The 21,361-nt window shown below is 35.0% G+C and overlaps 1 protein-coding gene across 1 annotated transcript; it reads left to right on the top strand.

The window, feature by feature from the left end:
- The first annotated feature begins 15,374 nt into the window (after positions 1-15,374).
- Positions 15,375-17,977, top strand: LOC139891045 (uncharacterized). Its single transcript, XM_071873972.1, has 4 exons — positions 15,375-15,542; positions 15,649-15,748; positions 16,799-17,173; positions 17,678-17,977. The coding sequence occupies exons 1-4, from the start codon at positions 15,439-15,441 to the stop codon at positions 17,807-17,809; spliced, it is 711 nt and encodes a 236-aa protein (XP_071730073.1). The 5' UTR covers positions 15,375-15,438; the 3' UTR covers positions 17,810-17,977.
- The last annotated feature ends 3,384 nt before the right edge of the window (positions 17,978-21,361 follow it).

The following is a 21,361-nucleotide window of genomic DNA, read 5'->3' as shown; positions in this document are numbered from 1 at the left end:
GAAAGTAGTTTAAAACAAAGGCTGATTTCGATCAGTCACCACGGCCTCTATCTTTACTGAAATAAGGTGAGACCAGTGGCCATAGCTCCGTATATGAGTCCTTTAAGTGTGGTAAAATTTACAGAATCAAACTCGTCTTCGTTTGACCGTGGCGAGGTCTAAGTGCGAGTAGGTCAGAAATTTCTGCACAACGTTAAAAGGACATAGTGACGATCGGAGGGCCATAAATCCTAAACCGTAACTCGGATTAAGACGAGTCCTATATGAAAAGTTATCTACTCGAACAGAGCTATCTGAAAATCAACATTAAAACAGCCCAGGTCTTACTGATCAGACCCAGAAACAGCAAAACAGTAGGGTCAGTAGGTTCCGGTGGTTCTTGGTGCTCGATGCTTATCATGGTTCTCATCCTTGATGCATATAGCTTCAAGTGTACAACTGTAACGACCCAGAATTTTCCGATCGTTCTATACTTATGAGATTAATATTTACACAAATTAAACCTTACCAACATGATAAGCAATTCAAATTGTTGGGACTTATATTTTTGAAAAGAGTTTTACACAACGTTTGACCGTCCAATTTGACCGATGATATCACGAACTATATAACACACGATAATTATACGATTATGTATATGTACATATCTATACATATTTAACATGATTTAAGGATGGTTTAACATCTCATTGTGAACTAACAACAATGAGTTATAAGTATACTTTGAGACCACTAACTTAAGTTTTCAAAACGATAACTATATGTAACGATCTTTGACATATATACTTACAATCTATAATGTGTTGTGATTTATGTCACCAATATGATTTAAGTGTAATGGGATTAATTTGTAACCAAAATAATCTTGATAAATATCGAACAAGTTTGGGGAAGTGTGGAGTGCACACTTGTTTGAACTTATCTTGATTATGACGGGGGTTCGGGGGCAGCGCCCCCGATAAGCGGGGTCCAAGGGGTGGCAACCCCTGGCGGAATCTTATTTGTATGCTAGCATACATTATTACTCAAAAATTCAACACAATAATTTGTCCTTGTTCCCTCAACAACCAGACTGTCCTATAAGTATCACCATCGCCCTGGTTTTTCATTTCATTCTTACAACCTTCTTTCTCTAACCAAAAACACACTCTTAGGAACTCTAAGTGTTCTTCACAATCTCAGCAAATACTCATGAAGAACTAGCTTCATGAACAACCTATAATCATCATAAGAAAGTTTGATCAAGATTATTTTCTATCTTTTCCAGTAGCTTTATCCAAGTAACTTGAGGTAGTAACCTTATTCATAATCTTATTCAATTCATATTTATATAGCTATCTTATTTTATGTTATAAATTTTTAACAACAAGAACATAGTTTGAATAATTTCAAACCTGTTCGCAAACTAAATAGATCCTTCTAATTTGATTTTTAAAACACTTCAAAACCTGTAATATATCATATTATGACAAAATCGGATTAATCATATCTTGGCTAATTAACATAATATTTAATATATATTTACTTATGATTTAATTTTATATATTCCAGGACCACCCGTAAACAACACGAGAAGATTAATCATAAGACCTCATGATTGTACGCAACACGTCATCTGACAACACGGTACTTTATGTACGCAACACGTCATTTGACAACATGGTACCATGGGTCGAGATTAATTCTGATCAATACGAATATGATGGGGTCTTTATTTATTTTATTGAGCAACTAATTGTGGACCATTAACAACAGACTGCTAACTACGGACTAAGAAAAATATTAAAAGTATTATAAGTATATATATATATATATATATATATATATATATATATATATATATATATATATATATATATATATATATATATATATGTAACGATTACTTGAAAAGAAAATATGTTGATATATTATATATATGGTTAGGTTCGTGATATCTATCGGAGACCAAGTCGAGTTAAATACCTTCAAGGAAAAGGTGAGTATATAGTCCCACTTTTAAACTCTAAATATTTCGGGATGAGAATACATGCATTTTATGATTTACGTTATGGACACAAGTGATTAAAAATATATATTCTACGTTGAGTTGTACCACTGGCATACTTCCCTGTAACTTGGTAACTACTATTTACATGAGGTATTGTAAACGCGAATCCTGTTGATAGATCTATCGGGCCTGACAACCCCAACCGGACTGGACGACCAGTATTCAACGGTTGCACAGTACTTCGTTTCGGTAACTACACTTGGTACGGTGTAGTAAGATTTCATAATAAAGGGAATATGCGACGTTGATTAAATGTTAAGTATGGTTATCAAGTGCTCAACAACTTAGAATATTTTTATTAAAACGTTTATATATGAAATCTTGTGGTCTATATTTATAACGCTGCCGGCATTAAAACTATATCTCACCAACTTTATGTTGACATTTTATGCATGTTTATTCTCAGGTGATAACTAAAAGCTTCCGCTACAACATGTTGAATTTAAGCAAGATCTTGAGTATGCATATTTGTGTCAAAAATAAAACTGCATATCGGAGGATTTGTAATGTAAAATATGTTGGAGGTCGTATTGTTATTATCACATGTAAAGTTTGTAAGTCTAAGATTATCGCTAAACGATAATCATTATTAAGTTGTTTAAACCTTGTATTTGTAATAAAAGCTATGGTTTGTATTGTAAAAACGAATGCAGTTTTTGAAAAGTGTCGCATTTAGAGGTCAATACCTCGCGATGAAATCATATGTTATTGTATTCATCCTTATGGTTAAGGTCGGGTTATGACATGTGGTATCAGAGCGTTGGTCTTAGAGAACCAGAGAATTTGCATTAGTGTGTCGTATCGAGTTTGTTAGGATGCATTAGTGAGTCTGGACTTTGACCGTGTTTGATTTCAAAAACTATTGCTTATCCTTGTTGGTTAAAAATTAATATGTAAATATTATGTGGTATTAACGTGCTAGTTGTTATGTGATAGATGTCTGGCTTAGAACTTATTATCACATTCAGCGACTCCGAACCAGACTCTTCAGATGGTGTTCCAGTCATTAATCTATCCGATGATGAAAACGACACCTTTGGGGAAGACTCACAAGTTTCGGATGAATCAATTGAAGAGGAACCGGAAAGTGATCCTGAGGAGGAAGAAATACAGGAAATTACAAAAGACAAGTTCGAACGAGGAAAGAAACGAAAGGCTACTGAAATGGAAAATCTAAATCCCGAGTCTAGAGAGGATGTTGTTGCACCAACTCCACCAGAAACTTCCACACCTATTCCCGCTATTCATATTAGTTCTATCCCGACATCTAGTTCTTCGGTTCCTCAGCCAAAACGCAGGGAGACAACCAGGATAACCTTTAAGTGATTTCTTTGAACACAAACGCTTTGGGTTAAATGATGCGATGTTGTTTTAAACCATGGGATCATATAATGTTTTGTATAATATTACTAGTGTGGTTTGCTTAATGTTTGATGTAAGATAAGCATATGTAAAATAGTGAAGTGTGAAATGCAATAATTTTCCATGGTTAAGTATTATTTGGGTGGTAGTAATTGATTTTCGTACTAAGCTATTAAGTATGAACTTTAACGGGTAGGTACTACCCTAGATATAATTATAAAATGCTAATAAGAAGAAAAGGCTTTTATAATAATAACTGGTTCATATTATTAATAAGCTACGATGTACTGTAAATACATACTACATCTATAATATTCCATGTGAACAATTATTTTTTCATTCTTATTGAAGATTATGGCGCGATGGAACCGAATGACGGAACAAGAAATCCAGGAACTCATCAATCAGCGAGTGAACGACAGAATGTTATGGGTCGAGGCTGCAAGAGGTGCTGCAGTTAACCCAAATCCTCGTGTGGGGTGCACTTACAAAACTTTTCAAGGTTGCAAACCCTCATCATTCAGTGGAACAGAAGGACCGGTCGGTTTAACCCGGTGGATCGAAAAGATTGAGTCTGTGTTTAAAATCAGTGGTTGTATTGAGAAGAACATGACCAAGTATGCATCGTGCACCCTACAAGATAGTGCACTCACGTGGTGGAAAAACTATGTGAAGGCAGTAGGAGGAGATGTAGCTTATGATACTCCTTGGGAAGAATTCAAAACAATGCTAATCAACGAATATTGTCCAAGGAACGAGGTTAGGAAGTTGGAAGCTGAATTACGAAGTCTGAAAGCTGTTGGTACTGAACTCACCAACTACAATCAGCGATTCATGGAATTAGCTTTGCTATGTCCCGAATTGGTACCAACCGAAGAACGGAAGATTGAACTGTACAAAGACGGTTTGCCTAAAAAGGTCAAGGCAAATGTTACAGCATCCAAACCCAAGACTATTCATGAAGCTATCACCATGGCGAACGAATTGATGGACCAGATTATTCTGGATAAGAACACCGATGTCAAGACCTCAGGAAACAAAAGAAAGTGGGAAGGTAATCATCAACAATCCAACAAGAAACAAGAAACCACGCAAGGTGCGCGTAGCGGTTCAAACTCAGGTTACAAAGGACGAAATCCTTTATGTAACAGATGCCACAAACATCACTCTGGTTATTGTAATGTGGTGTGCAACAATTGTAATCGAAAAGGTCATCTTGCTGAAGATTGTAGGGTTCCTGCTACAAATACAAACGGTACCAAGACTCCTGCCACCAATGCAAATAGAACTGCCTTGGCCACTGTTACTTGTTATGGGTGTGGGAAACAGGGTCATTATAAGAGCCAGTGTCCGAATCCAGAGAAGAATAATGGATCTGCACGTGGAAGAGCATTTGTTATTAATGCTAGAGAGGCGTGTGAAGACCCGGAGCTTGTTACGGGTACGTTTACCATTAATAACTTATCCGCATCTATTATATTTGATACTGGTGCCGATAGAAGTTACGTGAGTAGAGACTTTTACGCTAAATTGAATTGTTCATCATTACCTCTAGATGCTAAGTACATGATTGAGTTAGCTAATGGTAAACTAATTAAAGCCGATAAAATTTGCCGTGATTGTAAAATAAATTTAGCCGGAGAAACATTTAAGATTGATTTGATACCCGTAGAATTAGGAAGTTTTGATGTAATAGTCGGCATGGACTGGATGTCCAAAATAGGAGCTGAAGTTGTGTGCGCCAAGAAGGCAATTCGCATTCCTCGTAAGGATAAAACGCCAGTAATGATTTATGGAGAGAAGGGTAACTCAAAGCTAAAACTCATTAGTTATTTGAAAGCTCAAAAGTGCTTGAAGAAAGGGTGCTATGCTATCTTAGCATATGTTAATAAAGTCAAAACGAAGGAAAAAGTGAAGAGCATCAACGACGTGCCTGTGGCAAGAGATTTTCCTGAAGTATTTCCGGAAGAGTTACCAGGATTACCTCCATTTAGATCTGTAGAATTTCAAATAGATCTAGTACCAGGAGCTGCACCAGTGGCTCGTGCTCCATATAGACTTGCACCATCTGAGATGAAAGAGTTACAAAGCCAGTTACAAGAATTACTAGACCGTGGTTTCATTCGACCGAGCACTTCACCGTGGGGAGCTCCGATTTTATTCGTCAAGAAGAAAGACGGATCTTTCCGAATGTGTATAGATTATTGTGAATTAAATAAGTTAACTATCAAGAATCGGTATCCACTACCGAGAATTGATGACTTATTTGATCAATTGCAAGGATCATGTGTTTACTCGAAAATCGACCTAAGGTCGGGCTATCATCAACTACGCGTCAAAGAAGAAGATATTCCGAAAACTGCTTTTCGGACACGCTATGGTCATTATGAATTTTTGGTCATGCCGTTTGGGTTAACGAATGCGCCAGCTGTATTCATGGACCTCATGAATCGAGTTTGTAGTCCGTATTTAGATAAGTTTGTTATCGTTTTCATTGACGATATTCTTATCTATTCCAAGAGTGAGCAAGAGCATGAGCAGCATTTAAGATTGGTATTAGAATTGTTAAGAAAAGAACAATTATACGCAAAATTTTCTAAGTGTGCGTTTTGGTTGAAAGAAGTGCAATTTCTTGGCCATGTTGTTAGTAGCAAAGGAATTCAGGTTGACCCAGCTAAAATTGAGGCCATTGAAAAATGGGAGACTCCTAAGACACCAACGCAGATACGCCAATTTTTGGGTTTAGCTGGTTATTATAGAAGGTTTATTCAAGATTTTTCTCGAATAGCTAAACCATTAACAGCGTTAACACAAAAAGGGAAGAAGTACGAATGGACTTCTGAGCAGGAGAGTGCATTTCAATTACTGAAGAAGAAGTTGACTACAGCACCTATTTTATCATTACCTGAAGGGAACGATGATTTTGAGATATATTGTGACGCTTCGCGATAAGGTTTTAGTTGCGTCCTTATGCAACGGAAGAAAGTTATAGCATACGCATCCCGACAATTGAAGATTCATGAGCGGAATTATACGACGCATGATTTAGAATTGGGAGCAGTAGTGTTTGCATTGAAGATATGGAGACACTACTTATATGGGGTTAAATGCACTGTGTTTACCGATCATAAAAGCCTTCAACATATCTTCGATCAGAAACAGCTGAACATGAGGCAACGTAGGTGGGTCGAGCTGATAAACGACTATGATTGTGAGATTCGCTATCATCCTGGGAAAGCGAATGTAGTGGCCGACGCTCTAAGCAGAAAGGAACGGGAACCAATTCGAGTACGAGCAATGAACATAAAAATTCGCATGAATCTCAACTCACAAATCAAAGAGGCTCAACGAGAAGCTCTTACTAAAGAAAACATAGGAAATGAAATAATGAAGAAGTATGGGAAACAACTCGTTATACGGGAATACGGAATTCGATATTTTGCAAACCGTATTTGGGTACCAAAGTTGGGTGGATTAAGGAAGTTGATATTGAATGAGGCACATAAGACAAGATACTCGATACATCCTGGAGTTGGAAAGATGTATCAAGATCTTAAGACGCATTATTGGTGGCCTAATTTGAAGACAGACGTTGCAACGTATGTTGGGGAATGTTTAACTTGTTCCAAAGTTAAAGCAGAACACCAGAAGCCGTCAGGGTTACTTCAACAACCAGAAATCCCAGAATGGAAATGGGACGGTATTACCATGGATTTCATCACAAAGTTACCTAAGACTGCCTGGGGTTATGACACCATTTGGGTAATAGTTGATCGTCTCACCAAATCTGCACATTTCTTGCCTATAAAGGAAACGGATAGAATGGAGAAACTATTACGATTATACATAAAGGAAATTGTTTCAAGGCATGGAATACCTATTTCCATTATATCCGATCGTGATAGTAGATTTACATCAAAGTTTTGGCAATCACTACAGGAGGCCCTGGGAACTCGTTTGGATATGAGCACCGCATATCATCCACAAACTGACGGGCAGAGTGAAAGAACAATTCAGACTCTTGAAGACATGCTCAGGGCATATGTGATCGACTTTGGAAACGGATGGGATAAATATCTACCATTAGCAGAATTCTCGTATAATAATAGTTATCATGCGAGCATTAAAGCTGCACCATTCGAAGCACTGTATGGAAGGAAGTGTAGATCCCCTATCTGTTGGTATGAAGTAGGGGATCAACAATTAACTGGTCCCGAGATCATACACGAAACGACTGAGAAGATAGTACAAATCAAGGAGAGATTGAAAACAGTCCGTAGTCGCCAAAAGAGCTACGCCGATGTCCGAAGGAAACCATTAGAGTTTCAGATAGGTGACATGGTTATGTTAAAGGTGTCACCTTGGAAAGGTGTAATACGTTTTGGAAAAAGAGGTAAACTGAACGCAAGGTATGTAGGCCCGTTCAAGATCATCGAACGCATTGGATCGGTAGCTTATCAACTCGAATTACCACAACAACTCACCGGAGTACATAATACATTTCACGTTTCAAACCTTAAGAAGTGTCTTGCAAAGGAAGACCTCACCATTCCTCTTGAAGAAATCCAAGTCGACGAGAAACTACAATTCCTAGAAGAACCAGTCGAAATCATGGACCGTGAAGTTAAACAACTCAAGCAGAGCAACATACCAATCGTTAAGGTTCGTTGGAATGCTCGAAGGGGTCCCGAGTTTACTTGGGAACGAGAGGATCAGATGAAACAAAAGTACCCACATTTGTTTCCCGAGAACGCAAAATAGGTACAATTTTAAAATTTCGGGACGAAATTTATTTAACGGGTAGGTACTGTAACGACCCGGAATTTTCCGATCGTTCTATACTTATGAGATTAATATTTACACAAATTAAACCTTACCAACATGATAAGCAATTCAAATTGTTGGGACTTATATTTTTGAAAAGAGTTTTACACAACGTTTGACCGTCCAATTTGACCGATGATATCACGAACTATATAACACACGATAATTATACGATTATGTATATGTACATATCTATACATATTTAACATGATTTAAGGATGGTTTAACATCTCATTGTGAACTAACAACAATGAGTTATAAGTATACTTTGAGACCACTAACTTAAGTTTTCAAAACGATAACTATATGTAACGTTCTTTGACATATATACTTACAATCTATAATGTGTTGTGATTTATGTCACCAATATGATTTAAGTGTAATGGGATTAATTTGTAACCAAAATAATCTTGATAAATATCGAACAAGTTTGGGGAAGTGTGGAGTGCACACTTGTTTGAACTTATCTTGATTATGACGGGGGTTCGGGGGCAGCGCCCCCGATAAGCGGGGTCCAAGGGGTGGCAACCCCTGGCGGAATCTTATTTGTAAACTAGCATACATTATTACTCAAAAATTCAACACAATAATTTGTCCTTGTTCCCTCAACAACCAGACTGTCCTATAAGTATCACCATCGCCCTGGTTTTTCATTTCATTCTTACAACCTTCTTTCTCTAACCAAAAACACACTCTTAAGAACTCTAAGTGTTCTTTACAATCTCAGCAAATACTCATGAAGAACTAGCTTCATGAACAACCTATAATCATCATAAGAAAGTTTGATCAAGATTATTTTCTATCTTTTCCAGTAGCTTTATCCAAGTAACTTGAGGTAGTAACCTTATTCATAATCTTATTCAATTCATATTAATATAGCTATCTTATTTTGTGTTATAAATTTTTAACAACAAGAACATAGTTTGAATAATTTCAAACCTGTTCGCAAACTAAATAGATCCTTCTAATTTGATTTTTAAAACACTTCAAAACCTGTAATATATCATATTATGACAAAATCGGATTAATCATATCTTGGCTAATTAACATAATATTTAATATATATTTACTTATGATTTGATTTTATATATTCCAGGACCACCCGTAAACAACACGAGAAGATTAATCATAAGACCTCATGATTGTACGCAACACGTCATCTGACAACACGGTACTTTATGTACGCAACACGTCATTTGACAAAATGGTACCATGGGTCGAGATTAATTCTGATCAATACGAATATGATGGGGTCTTTATTTATTTTATTGAGCAACTAATTGTGGACCATTAACAACAGACTGCTAACTACGGACTAAGAAAAATATTAAAAGTATTATAAGTATATATATATATATATATATATATATGTAACGATTACTTGAAAAGAAAATATGTTGATATATTATATATATGGTTAGGTTCGTGATATCTATCGGAGACCAAGTCGAGTTAAATACCTTCAAGGAAAAGGTGAGTATATAGTCCCACTTTTAAACTCTAAATATTTCGGGATGAGAATACATGCATTTTATGATTTACGTTATGGACACAAGTGATTAAAAATATATATTCTACGTTTAGTTGTACCACTGGCATACTTCCCTGTAACTTGGTAACTACTATTTACATGAGGTATTGTAAACGCGAATCCTGTTGATAGATCTATCGGGCCTGACAACCCCAACCGGACTGGACGACCAGTATTCAACGGTTGCACAGTACTTCGTTTCGGTAACTACACTTGGTACGGTGTAGTAAGATTTCATAATAAAGGGAATATGCGACGTTGATTAAATGTTAAGTATGGTTATCAAGTGCTCAACAACTTAGAATATTTTTATTAAAACGTTTATATATGAAATCTTGTGGTCTATATTTATAACGCTGTCGGCATTAAACCTATATCTCACCAACTTTATGTTGACGTTTTAAGCATGTTTATTCTCAGGTGATAACTAAAAGCTTCCGCTGCAACATGTTGAATTTAAGCAAGATCTTGAGTATGCATATTTGTGTCAAAAATAAAACTGCATATCGGAGGATTTGTAATGTAAAATATGTTAGAGGTCGTATTGTTATTATCACATGTAAAGTTTGTAAGTCTAAGATTATCGCTAAACGATAATCATTATTAAGTTGTTTAAACCTTGTATTTGTAATAAAAGCTATGGTTTGTATTGTAAAAACGAATGCAGTTTTTGAAAAGTGTCGCATTTAGAGGTCAATACCTAGCGATGAAATCATATGTTATTGTATTCGTCCTTATGGTTAAGGTCGGGTTATGACAACAACTCGTTGATGTGTTTGCATCATTTTCACCAAGGTTTGACCATCATAACTCAAGTGTAAGTCTAAGACATGAAGCACAACTCACTTAAGTGTTGCAAGTGTTTTGATGAACCAAAGTTACATCAAAGTCTTAGATCTAACACATACATGAACTATAAAGGTAATATTAACCAAGTTTTGACTATTATGACACAAGTGTAGGTCTAAGACATGTAGCACAACTCACTTAAGAGTTGTATGAAGTTTGATGAACTAAAGTTACATCAAAGTCTTAGATCTAACACTTACATGAACTATAAAACTAATAATAAGTTACAAACTTGAAAGTGAACTTATGAAATCAAGATCTTAAGTTGTAGAACATAATTCTTAGTTTGATCTTGAAGATCCAAGACTCAAAAGTCTAGATCTAACATAAGTGTACCAAGTTATAATTAAAGAAACTTACTTACATGTTCTTGAACTTTTAAAGTTAATTTTAGTTCAAGATTAATGAGATCAATGTTAACTAGTAACATTTGACCAATAACAACCAACAAACATGAAATTAAAGTGCATAAGATGAAGACATAAACTAAGTAAACAAGTAATTAGTTCATGGTTTGTTCATACTTTAAAGATTCAAACCAAAGTTTGATCTTTAAGAAAGTAAACTTTAAAGTTTACTAACATGACTTACAAGTATGATTTGCAACACATGAACTCTAAATCTTTTAAAAACAACAAGTGTAGAACATAACTAGAAAGCTTATGTTCTTGTTTGTTCTTGTAAATACAAGATAAAAATGAAGAATAAACTAGAGAGTTGATTCTTGTAACTAGTAAAGAACAACAAGTAAGTAACTAGACAACATGAACAAATTTAAACAACAAACAAATGATGATGATGTTGTGTAGCCTTAGGCTACGGTTTAAGCAAAAAAAGAAGGGAAAGGAGAGCTCAAGTTGCTTACAAGAATGTAGAGAAATGCTTGAGAGAAAGAGAGAAAAAAGAAAGCTAGTAAGTGTGTGTTTTGAAAATGAGAGAAACAAGCAAATGAAGTGATGAGAAAATGAAACAAAAACTCCTCCCCATGCACTATAGGGCCGATGGTTTTTGGGGTCAAAGAGGGGGAGGGGATAGTTCAATGGTTACTAGCATGAAAGGCTTAAAAAGGTTGGTTAAATGGGGTAGTTTCATGGGGATTATGTAGCAACTAGATTCTATGCAAGTTAACTAACTAGTTTATTTCTAAGTAATACTTACATGTAGTATAAATGGGCTAGTTAATCCAATAAGGTGTAGGGTGGGTTTATAAGCCCATACTCATGAGTCCATTAACATTAACAAGGCCCAAGTTCAAGTAATTAACAAATAAATCCAATTAAAGCCCAAGTAGTTAACTATTAACCATAGTTAATTAAAATGATTAATAAAACTTAATCATGAATGTAAATAATATTCAAAAATATTATTCGTATAATGTACGTGTGTCACAAAGACGTTTCGGGCATCCAAAAGTCAAGTACGGTAACAAGTAAATATAATAACATACATTCGTTAAATCATGAGTATTAATAATAATAATTATTAATAAATAACGTTGGAAAATCCAAGGTCGTTACAGATTATCTTACTACCTTTTTAGAAGTAGATTCACATGTTCGGTCAAAAGGTGCACTGCACGTATTCCTACCATGACCTGCTTCTTTGCAACGAGTACATATTCTTACTCTTTTTTCAGTTTCTTCACCTTGTGACGGAATACGGTTTGTACTTTTTGGGCGTATAGGTTTTATTTTCACTGGAATGGGGGGGTTTACAATTTGTAAAACGCCGGGCCCTCGATCTGACCATTCTGACCGATGGGGTAAAGGAAGGATGTGTTCCACATACGTATTTATATAAGTTTCAGTCGTGAACCAGCGTGATAAATAACAAGTAACATCCTCAACTTCGAAGCGTCGTGCTGATGCAATAACATGTCCGCAAGGCATGCCCAATAATTGCCACTGGCCACATGAACATACTCTATCTTCTAGATTAACCATCCCATTTTTTCGTCCATTACGCACTTCTATTAGATTGTTTGTCGACGGGATTGCTTGCCACCTTTTAGATTTTTTTGTCCTTTTGGCTAGTTTACGTTCAGCATATGGAGTAACCGTGGAAGTAATACTAACCAATGTGTTGCGATGTTTGAAATACCAATCTTGTACTGAAGCGCGAAAAAATTCCAATAACATGCAAACAGGTAGTTTTCGAGCATGTTTAGTTAGTGCGTTCATAGACTCTACACTGTAGCTAGTAAGATATGAATACCTAACATGTCCAGCTCTATTTCTGGACCATTTGTGGAAACCAATGTCTTCTGGATATTTGTAAGTCGCTTTCAATCTTCTTCGAAATACACTAAGATGATCCCGAAAATCCGACGCACGGTAATCTTTAACCATTTTTCAATAGTGTCATTCGAAATATTTTAATTTGCTGGATTTTCCCTTGATGTTCATGAACAAATGACGTGCGCAGAAAGCATGAAACGCTTCGGGAAAGTCATTTGAAATACCATGTGCTATTGAAGGAGCACGATCAGATATAAAAGTAAGCTCTGACATACGATCACCCATACCACAACGAGTTAAATGATCTCTTAGGTTGCCAAAAAACCACGACCAAACCTCGTTTGTCTCGCCTTCACCAATTTCATAAGCCAATGGCAAAATTCCATTATTACCATCCATTGCAATAACAACTAAATTAGTCCCCAAGTACCCCGACTTCAGATGCGCACCATCGACGATGATTATCGGACGACAACATTGAACAAATGATCGAACATGCTTGTTAGATTAAAAAAATAAGTAAATTAAAAGCAATACGCAAGGACACGAGAACTAACTTGTGTCTAGCATATTCTGTAATTAACGAGGCGCAAGACACAATACAAGGCGCAAGACTAATCTTGCGCCTTGCGTCCTCTGTGATCTTCTAGGCGCAAGGCCTTGCTTGCTTCATTGCACATGGTTAGGTAGGCGCAAGGCATACCTTGCTCCCTTGCGTCTACCTTAATGATAAATATAAATAAAAGTACAATTATTTTTATATTTACAACTACGCCAAGGGAATAGTAACACATCAGAAATTTATTTTCATTGTTAGTGATCACATTAGTTACGCTTCTCGGGTCGTGGATCCGGATGTTATGTAGGTAATTTGGAAACATTCGGAACGGGTCATCACTACTGCCACGAAGCATTTGTAATGTATGACATTTGGCCCCCCATGCTTGATTGTAAGATATGCTCACACCAAACCGATTGCCTATATCCTCGTGTATATCTTTCGGTTTATATTCTCGATTTGCAGACTTGAATGAATCCATAAGAATATTACCCAACACCCTTTTGCTTGCATGTTTAGTGTTACCCATAATTTGTATGCGTGAACATGTGTGTACGTCATGCAATTTTTTTACCATAAAGTTCTAAGTGTGTCTTATTTTGTAAGCACTACATTTCCAATCACAGTTTGGCAACACACATTTAGCTGTGTATCGAGATTTGTCTGACTTTACCGGCTTGATTTGGAAGTTTTCTTCAAGGAATTTTCTAAACAGATTGTTTATAAACTCATCCTTATTCAAAAACGTCTGACGAACTTTAATTAAATCAGATACCTTATACGTGGTTGGTATTTGGGTGGTAAATTCAGGCTCTTCCTCTTGCCGACTCAAAAGACGTGGCATATTCCAGAATAAATCTTGTTTTTCTTCTTCATCTTCACTGTCTCCGTCTTTTGCTTCACCCGAATCACTAGATGCGATAACAGATTCAAACGGGTGGTCTGTTTTTTTTTTAATTTTACATACGTTCTCAACACCATGGTTAAACAAATCAAACTCTTATGTGTTTGGAGGTGGTATTTCAGGTAGATCCTCTTCTAAATTGTTATTATAGAGGTTTGGTTCTGGCAGGTGTGTTTATGGGTTTTGTTGGTGATGGTGTGTTTTTTGGTTTCGTTGTGGGTGGTGTATTTCTGGGTTTGATTGTGGGTGGTGTGTTTATGGGTTTGGTTGTGGCTGGTGTATTTCTGGGTTTCGTTGTAGCTGGTGCATTCGTACTCTCTCGACAATATAAATATCAATAGGGGCGTTTGCGATTGCGTATTGTAAAAACTCATGAAAGTCTTCATAATCATCCGTAATATCAAAAACATGATTATCTACCACATATCTCATTGAAACAGGTGCATTGAGTGGCATATCAAGCTTATTAAGAACATTTGATAACAATATTCTTCGATTCATGGATTTTTGGGGTGCAATTGGGAGTTTTAATCGAATTCTAAAACAATCTAGGGGCAAATATATGAAAATGTTGTTAATAAACTCAAAAGAACCCCCACAACATAGATGAACAACAAATTTATCATCATTACCACAATTCATTAATAATTAAATAAGTGCAAAAATGCTTAAATATGTACCTTTACGTGCATATAATCTCTGAAATTAATTTGAAATAATGGAATATGAGAGTGTAAATAAACTCTACCAAGGCAATTCTATATATCTCAACAAAATATTATCCCTAAAAATCTAAGAAATCCAACAAAATCTTATCCAGAAAATCTCATCTTGACAGGATAAGACGCAAGGACGCAATGTGCAAGGTCGCAAGTCCATTAGTTTTGCGTCTTGCGCGGGCTTGGTCACAAGGTGTCTTGCGACTTGCGCGGACATTTTGTCAACTTTTTTTTTTCTGAGCTCTGACTTAAAAACCTGGTAAAACTTGGAAAAAAAGTGATAAACCCTCCTCATATTAATGTGCCTAGAAACAAGATTTTTTAAGCCTAGCCCAATAAGCTACACAACCAAATCACTGGCTACATTATTCACCCAAAACCCAGAAAACAAACAGATAGCAAAATGAAGACTGCTGCCCAAGTAATCATATTCATCTCCGACGACGTCGACGGCGGTTTATCCACCGCTATCATCGACGGTCTTCTGTCAAACTCCCTGAAAACATCGTCAGATTTCCACTCATTCATCTTTTTATGTACTCTCATACGCAATCATCGTTTCAATTTATAATATTCTCAATTATTTTTTATTTTTTTTTTATTTTTTTTACAGAAAAGAGTTGTTCGATCTGTCACTAGATGGATATGGAATCAAGGATACCACAGCTTCCGGAAACATTACTCATTTTATCGATTCCACTGGTCGTCCTCAAGTAAGTATCTTATTGCTCTAATTGAAATTAAATCGATATAATTGAAAATTACTTATCTATCACATTATCAATTACAATCAAACAACCTAATTTTCTATGCGATAGTTAGGTTAGTTTTGTGAGATATTTAGATTTTACGCGATTATTGCAGATTTCTAGCTATTCATTTGCTTAATTTGGCTCTTTTTTGCTAATTTTCTATGCGATAGGTTAGTTTTGCCAAATTTGACTTTTTAGCAAATTTGTTTGTGAAGTTTAGAGGTGTTTGTTTGGTTTTGGTTTGATTTTCGGATCGAGTAAAACTGAAACCGAATTTGAATTCGGTTTTCGGTTTTGAAAATTCTGAATTCTGTTAAACCGAAAACCGAGTTCAAAACCGAGTTCAAAATTTTTAATATATTTAATTGTATTTTAATGTTTTAATGTCATTATATTTTGTGATCCAATCATCTAAATATGTTCCTACTCATATGACGATTTGGTAGTCCACATTATAATTATGTTATTCAAATTATTATGTTTTTCTTCTTAATAACAGAAACAGTAAACGTCACAATTAAGTTGTAAATATTAATAAATCATTGAATAGTACATCATTGTTTTAGGTTGTAAATAATTAAGACATTAGTAATTTAATAGTACATCATTGTTTTAGGTTGTAAATAATTAAGACATTAGTAACGCCACAATTAAACTACCATGGTTCTGAATTTTTTCATGGTTTTCGGTTTTAACCGAAACCGAACCGAATTCGAATTGGGTTTTCGGTTTCGGTTTCAGTTTTGAATTCGGTTTTCGGTTCGGTTTTGCCCAAAAAACAAATTCAAAACCGAATACACCGAACAAACCGAAAACCGAACCGATGAATACCTCTAAAATGACCGCTAAAAAATGTTACTGAAGTAATACAATTATGAGTATTATATATATGATCATAACGTATGCCATACTTACTTCTGTTACATGTTCCTGGTTTAAAACTTTCTTATTTAAAATGTAGGATGCTATATATTTTAAACAAATTTTATTAGACTTTTGAACTTTCACCAGGTGTCTATTTTGGTTCTACAAAAGTACGAGTCTCCGGTGTTGGCATGTGCGATCAATGAAGTTTTGTCATCTTTAGTAGTCGAAGACACATCGACTATGCCTACGTTGATTCTTCCATTCATTCTAGACTCGTCAAAGATAAAGATGGAAATGAAAAATGCAGCGGATGCAGATAACGTTTTTGGGATTCAAATTGGTCCTCAAACTGATACGTTACAAACCTTGGCTAAAAGACATGAAACTGCACCCTCTTCAATGCAGATTCATCATGAACCTTTATGTACTGCTCTTCAGCTGGTTCGTGTGTTGAAAACACCGACGTGTATTCTCGTTGGGCAAATTGGTCATCGTAGAACTCCGGGGGATGACCTTGAGGTACTTCCTCTTTATGCTTATGTTTTGTGTCTGCGCTTGTTTTTGTTGATATGTGGTTCTGTTGGCTACTCATGAAATAAGTTGTCTTAAAATTAAAACATTGGTTGTCAAAATGATCAGGGTCATAATGGGTATAGGTAAAATGGGTAAGTTTATTTGTGAGTCTGACTGGGGCACGAGGTTGTTGATTCATGACTTATAGCTATGAACATGAGATATCGTATACTATGGCAACAAAAGCCATCATTTAAGGACTCAATTGTACAAATACAGTACGATAAAATTTTAAATGAAGAACAACTTTGCATATTTTTCAAAAAATCCTATTATATACTTATGATGAAATGTCAAGGTGTTGTAGTCGTTGACATTCAATGATCTTGCCGAATATAAGACATGCTTAAGGCACCTGTTTTTACCGAATAATCACGGTATCCATCAAGTGATCAAGTGCTAGCAGACTATATGCAGCTATTTACGTTTTCCTTATGGTTTCTTTCACAGGTAATATGTAAGATCGGAGAAACATTGGCAAGTGTTTCATCCCTGCGTTTTGTGAAAGAAATTGTCACGTGGAACCCGACCAAGATGTCAAAAGAACAGGAGAAAGAGCCATGGCGTGCACTGTATGGTTGAACTCAGCTCTCCGAGACGTTCGTGTGCAGTCCATTTAAAACTTTCTTTAAGTGTTTTTTGTAGTTCATGTTTCTTGCTAACATTAGTATGCTTACTATACTTCTCGTTGTTTTATGTTTAGAAACAGTGTGTTTGCATCTTACTTTGGTGATCACCAGATTTTTTCCACTGTGTTGCCAATCGTTCATTAAAGCCAGCGAGTTTTTAAAAACTCATTGATACGTAGTCGACAAGAAACAGAACAATATACAGTGTTTGATTTGATTCATTGTTGCTTTTGTGCCTGTGTGTGTTATAGAAACCCTCTCCTCTTTCACATTAGCAATGCCTATTTCTGAATTATTAACTTCACTAATATATACTAGTGTATATTAATCCAAATTGTCCATAAAGTTCCTAATTTAGCTTATAATTCAATTTAATTTGATTTAAAATGAAACAATCTATTGCTCCATATGTCGTATATCTTTGAGCTCCATATGTATCTCTAGATTCAAATAGTATGGTTGAATCAATTCACAAGTGTACTCTTTATCCATTAATTTGTTGTTTGAATAGTCTACAAAAATAGTAGTATACATTAGGTTGATAGAGACTGATGTTTTATCATATATTGCTGTTAAATATCTGCATTGAATTATGATAATGACCTCCACTAGATACTTCTGTTGAGTACTGTTGTGCTGTTGAACTTACCTTTCGACATTATCAAATGCCCCTAATTATGGGGAAAGCTTCTAATTAATGGGACTATACACTCATAAATGCCTTGTTCTTATCCTTGTTGATAGTTTTGTACAAGAAAAATAACTTAGGGAATGAATAGTAGATCTAGTTGCGAATGTGCGTTTACTTTAGTTAGCTCTTAACTTGTCCGGCCTGTACTGTTGCAATCCTAATTTTTTTTTTCCTACAAACAACGTTTTTTGGATTAACCTGGTATCTGATCCGGTTCCCTTTGCGAACCAACTACTCTCAGGGCGACCACTCGCATTGTGGATTGCCCGTACTCATTGTGGTTTAACCTACATGGCCACAAACATGTATACTTATTTACTCATACGATTCGAACTTGGGACTTGTGTGTCAAATTACTCTTCAACTGATTTCAATTTCTGATGAGCTCCTTCCATGAATATAAAGGGGCCGAATTTTGGGATCACTTGTGAGGTTACTCTTCAACTATTGGCAAAATGGACTGGCTAAGTAACAGGTCAAAACAGGCTAGCTAGTAACAGGTCAAATTGGGTTGGATCTTGTTTGTCTGACCCACATGCATTTGTTAGTCTTTTTCCCTGAAATTCAACAAAAATATGAATAATGTTTTACGTATTATAACGAGGGGTTTTGCTAATTTGTGCCCCTATTTCTTTGTTAGTTTCCGACAAACCATGGCTTAACTATTTATTTCGGATAATGATTTGTACACAATCATTTTTTATTCATACACAACCAAAGAAACTTTACAGTGTTGTACTGTACAACACGATAAAGTCTGTTTGATTGTGTATGGATAAAATATGGTTATGTACGATTGTACGAATCACTCCCCATTTATTTCAAGTGTCTTTAGCCGTCATTTCAAGTCATAAAAGACTGAAGGCTAGAAATTGGACATTTTTATTTAAATAGAGTAATGTTAACAGGCTAACAGTATTTCATCTACTTTAATAACAAACAAATACCAAACTGATCCTAGATACATGTAGTAACTCATTCAAATGTGGAAACACATTACATATTAGTTATGTGTCTTGTCTGTGTGGTGCATGATGATTGCTTAGTGATTTTACAAAGTGAAGTGGAGCAGATATGACAAGTATTCAAAAGTTAAGAGCAAGCAAAGCAAAAATAGGTTGGATGAGGTTACAAAGACATGTGAAGTGTGTTTGGAAGACGACAAATTAATTAATACTAACCCAATATATATTTATAGAAATAAGCAACAGGTTTGGTTAGGATTTAGGAGTAGGGCTAGGGTTAGGACTACGGTATGTAGGATAGTTGGGGTTCAACAGTAGGGTTAGGTTAATGTTTACGTTACCATTTTAATTAACCAACTAATACACATTATTCAAACTGGCGAAATTACCCGTGAAACTACGGGTTTGTTTAAACGAAATTAATAATATGTTTTAGATATTAAGTGAATGTAAATGCTAAAGATCACGGATTTCGATTAAGAAACTTGTCGTTGTTAACTTGATGAGAATAAATGAACTGCATTCATTTTCTTACCACTATCTTCAAATTTTCATTACAATTAACTATTTTCCTTGTCATAAATGATAATTATTTAACATTAAAAGAGGAATTGAAAATACCTTGTAAAACCTCGCGAAAATCATGATTATTTTTGAATTCTTCTATCGTACTATATACCTTCATTTTAAATAGTCGCAATATGATTTGACGTATGTTATTGGTTTTTGGATTCTTGTTGTTTAACAAACATACAATAATATAAAACATTCAAGGTGTGATAAATTTCATCGTCAAACAACATATAAAAGAGAGTAATTCTTTGAAAAAACTATTAAAACGTGAAGATTTGTACCTACTTTTTAGAACAAAAGGTTATTGGATAATATGGTGGAGATTGAGAAAAAGAGTTGTAAAGGTTTGTACATATTGAGAAAAAGAGTTGTAATAATATACGGCGGAGATGCACCGAGATACCTATATTTATAAAACAGGTAATACCGTATTAAATATTAAATGATATTTTATTAGTTATTTTTGCCTTTCAAGTTGGCGTTCATATATTATCGGCATTTATTTATTTTTATTTTGTATCTTTTTTAATTAAAATTAATATAAAATAATGATATCATCATTATGAAAATTAAAGGATAATTAGTGAAACGATGACATTATCATTTTAGAGCTTTATATGAATATATAGATAGATTACATTACATGTAACAATAAAATCAGACTAAAAAGGCTTATTGTTGCCGTTAAAAAAAGTTAATTATCAAAACATTGATAACTTATATTAATTTAGTAATTTGAAATTTATACTCGTATTAAGGAATACTTCATATCATAGTGGATGATTACAAGAAAACATTAAATTAGATGCATGTGATTTTAGTGTCATTTAACAATTTTTTTAGGTAGCTGAAATTTACTTGAAAAGCAAGAGATTTCTAATTATACTTAACAACAAGTTTGAAAAATGTTGAGGTCACGCTCGTAAGAATTGGACTAGATACTATCACAAAAATAGTGGGGGTCAAAGAGTTTGCGTCTTTTTGCGAGGTCCAAGGGGCAACGATTTTCCTGCAAACACGAAGGGTTACACCATTTGATTTATTAACCAAATTAAAACCGATTTTCCTTCCAGAAAATTAGTTTACTTTGTTTTCAATCCAAAACACAGAAATACACATTCTCGTATTGTTCTTGCCTGTAGTCGAATCATGTTCTTGTCTTATCTCATTTTAAATTTCGTGATACCTGAGACTTGTTGACTTACTGGGTCGAAAAACTAAATTAAAAAGATAATTTTACGATTCAAGAATTGTTCAGATTATGATTTACAACTCT

This window comes from Rutidosis leptorrhynchoides, chromosome 2, assembly GCF_046630445.1.
Source record: "Rutidosis leptorrhynchoides isolate AG116_Rl617_1_P2 chromosome 2, CSIRO_AGI_Rlap_v1, whole genome shotgun sequence".
NCBI lineage: Eukaryota > Viridiplantae > Streptophyta > Magnoliopsida > Asterales > Asteraceae > Rutidosis > Rutidosis leptorrhynchoides.
This window is presented reverse-complemented; position numbering and strand designations above follow the sequence as displayed.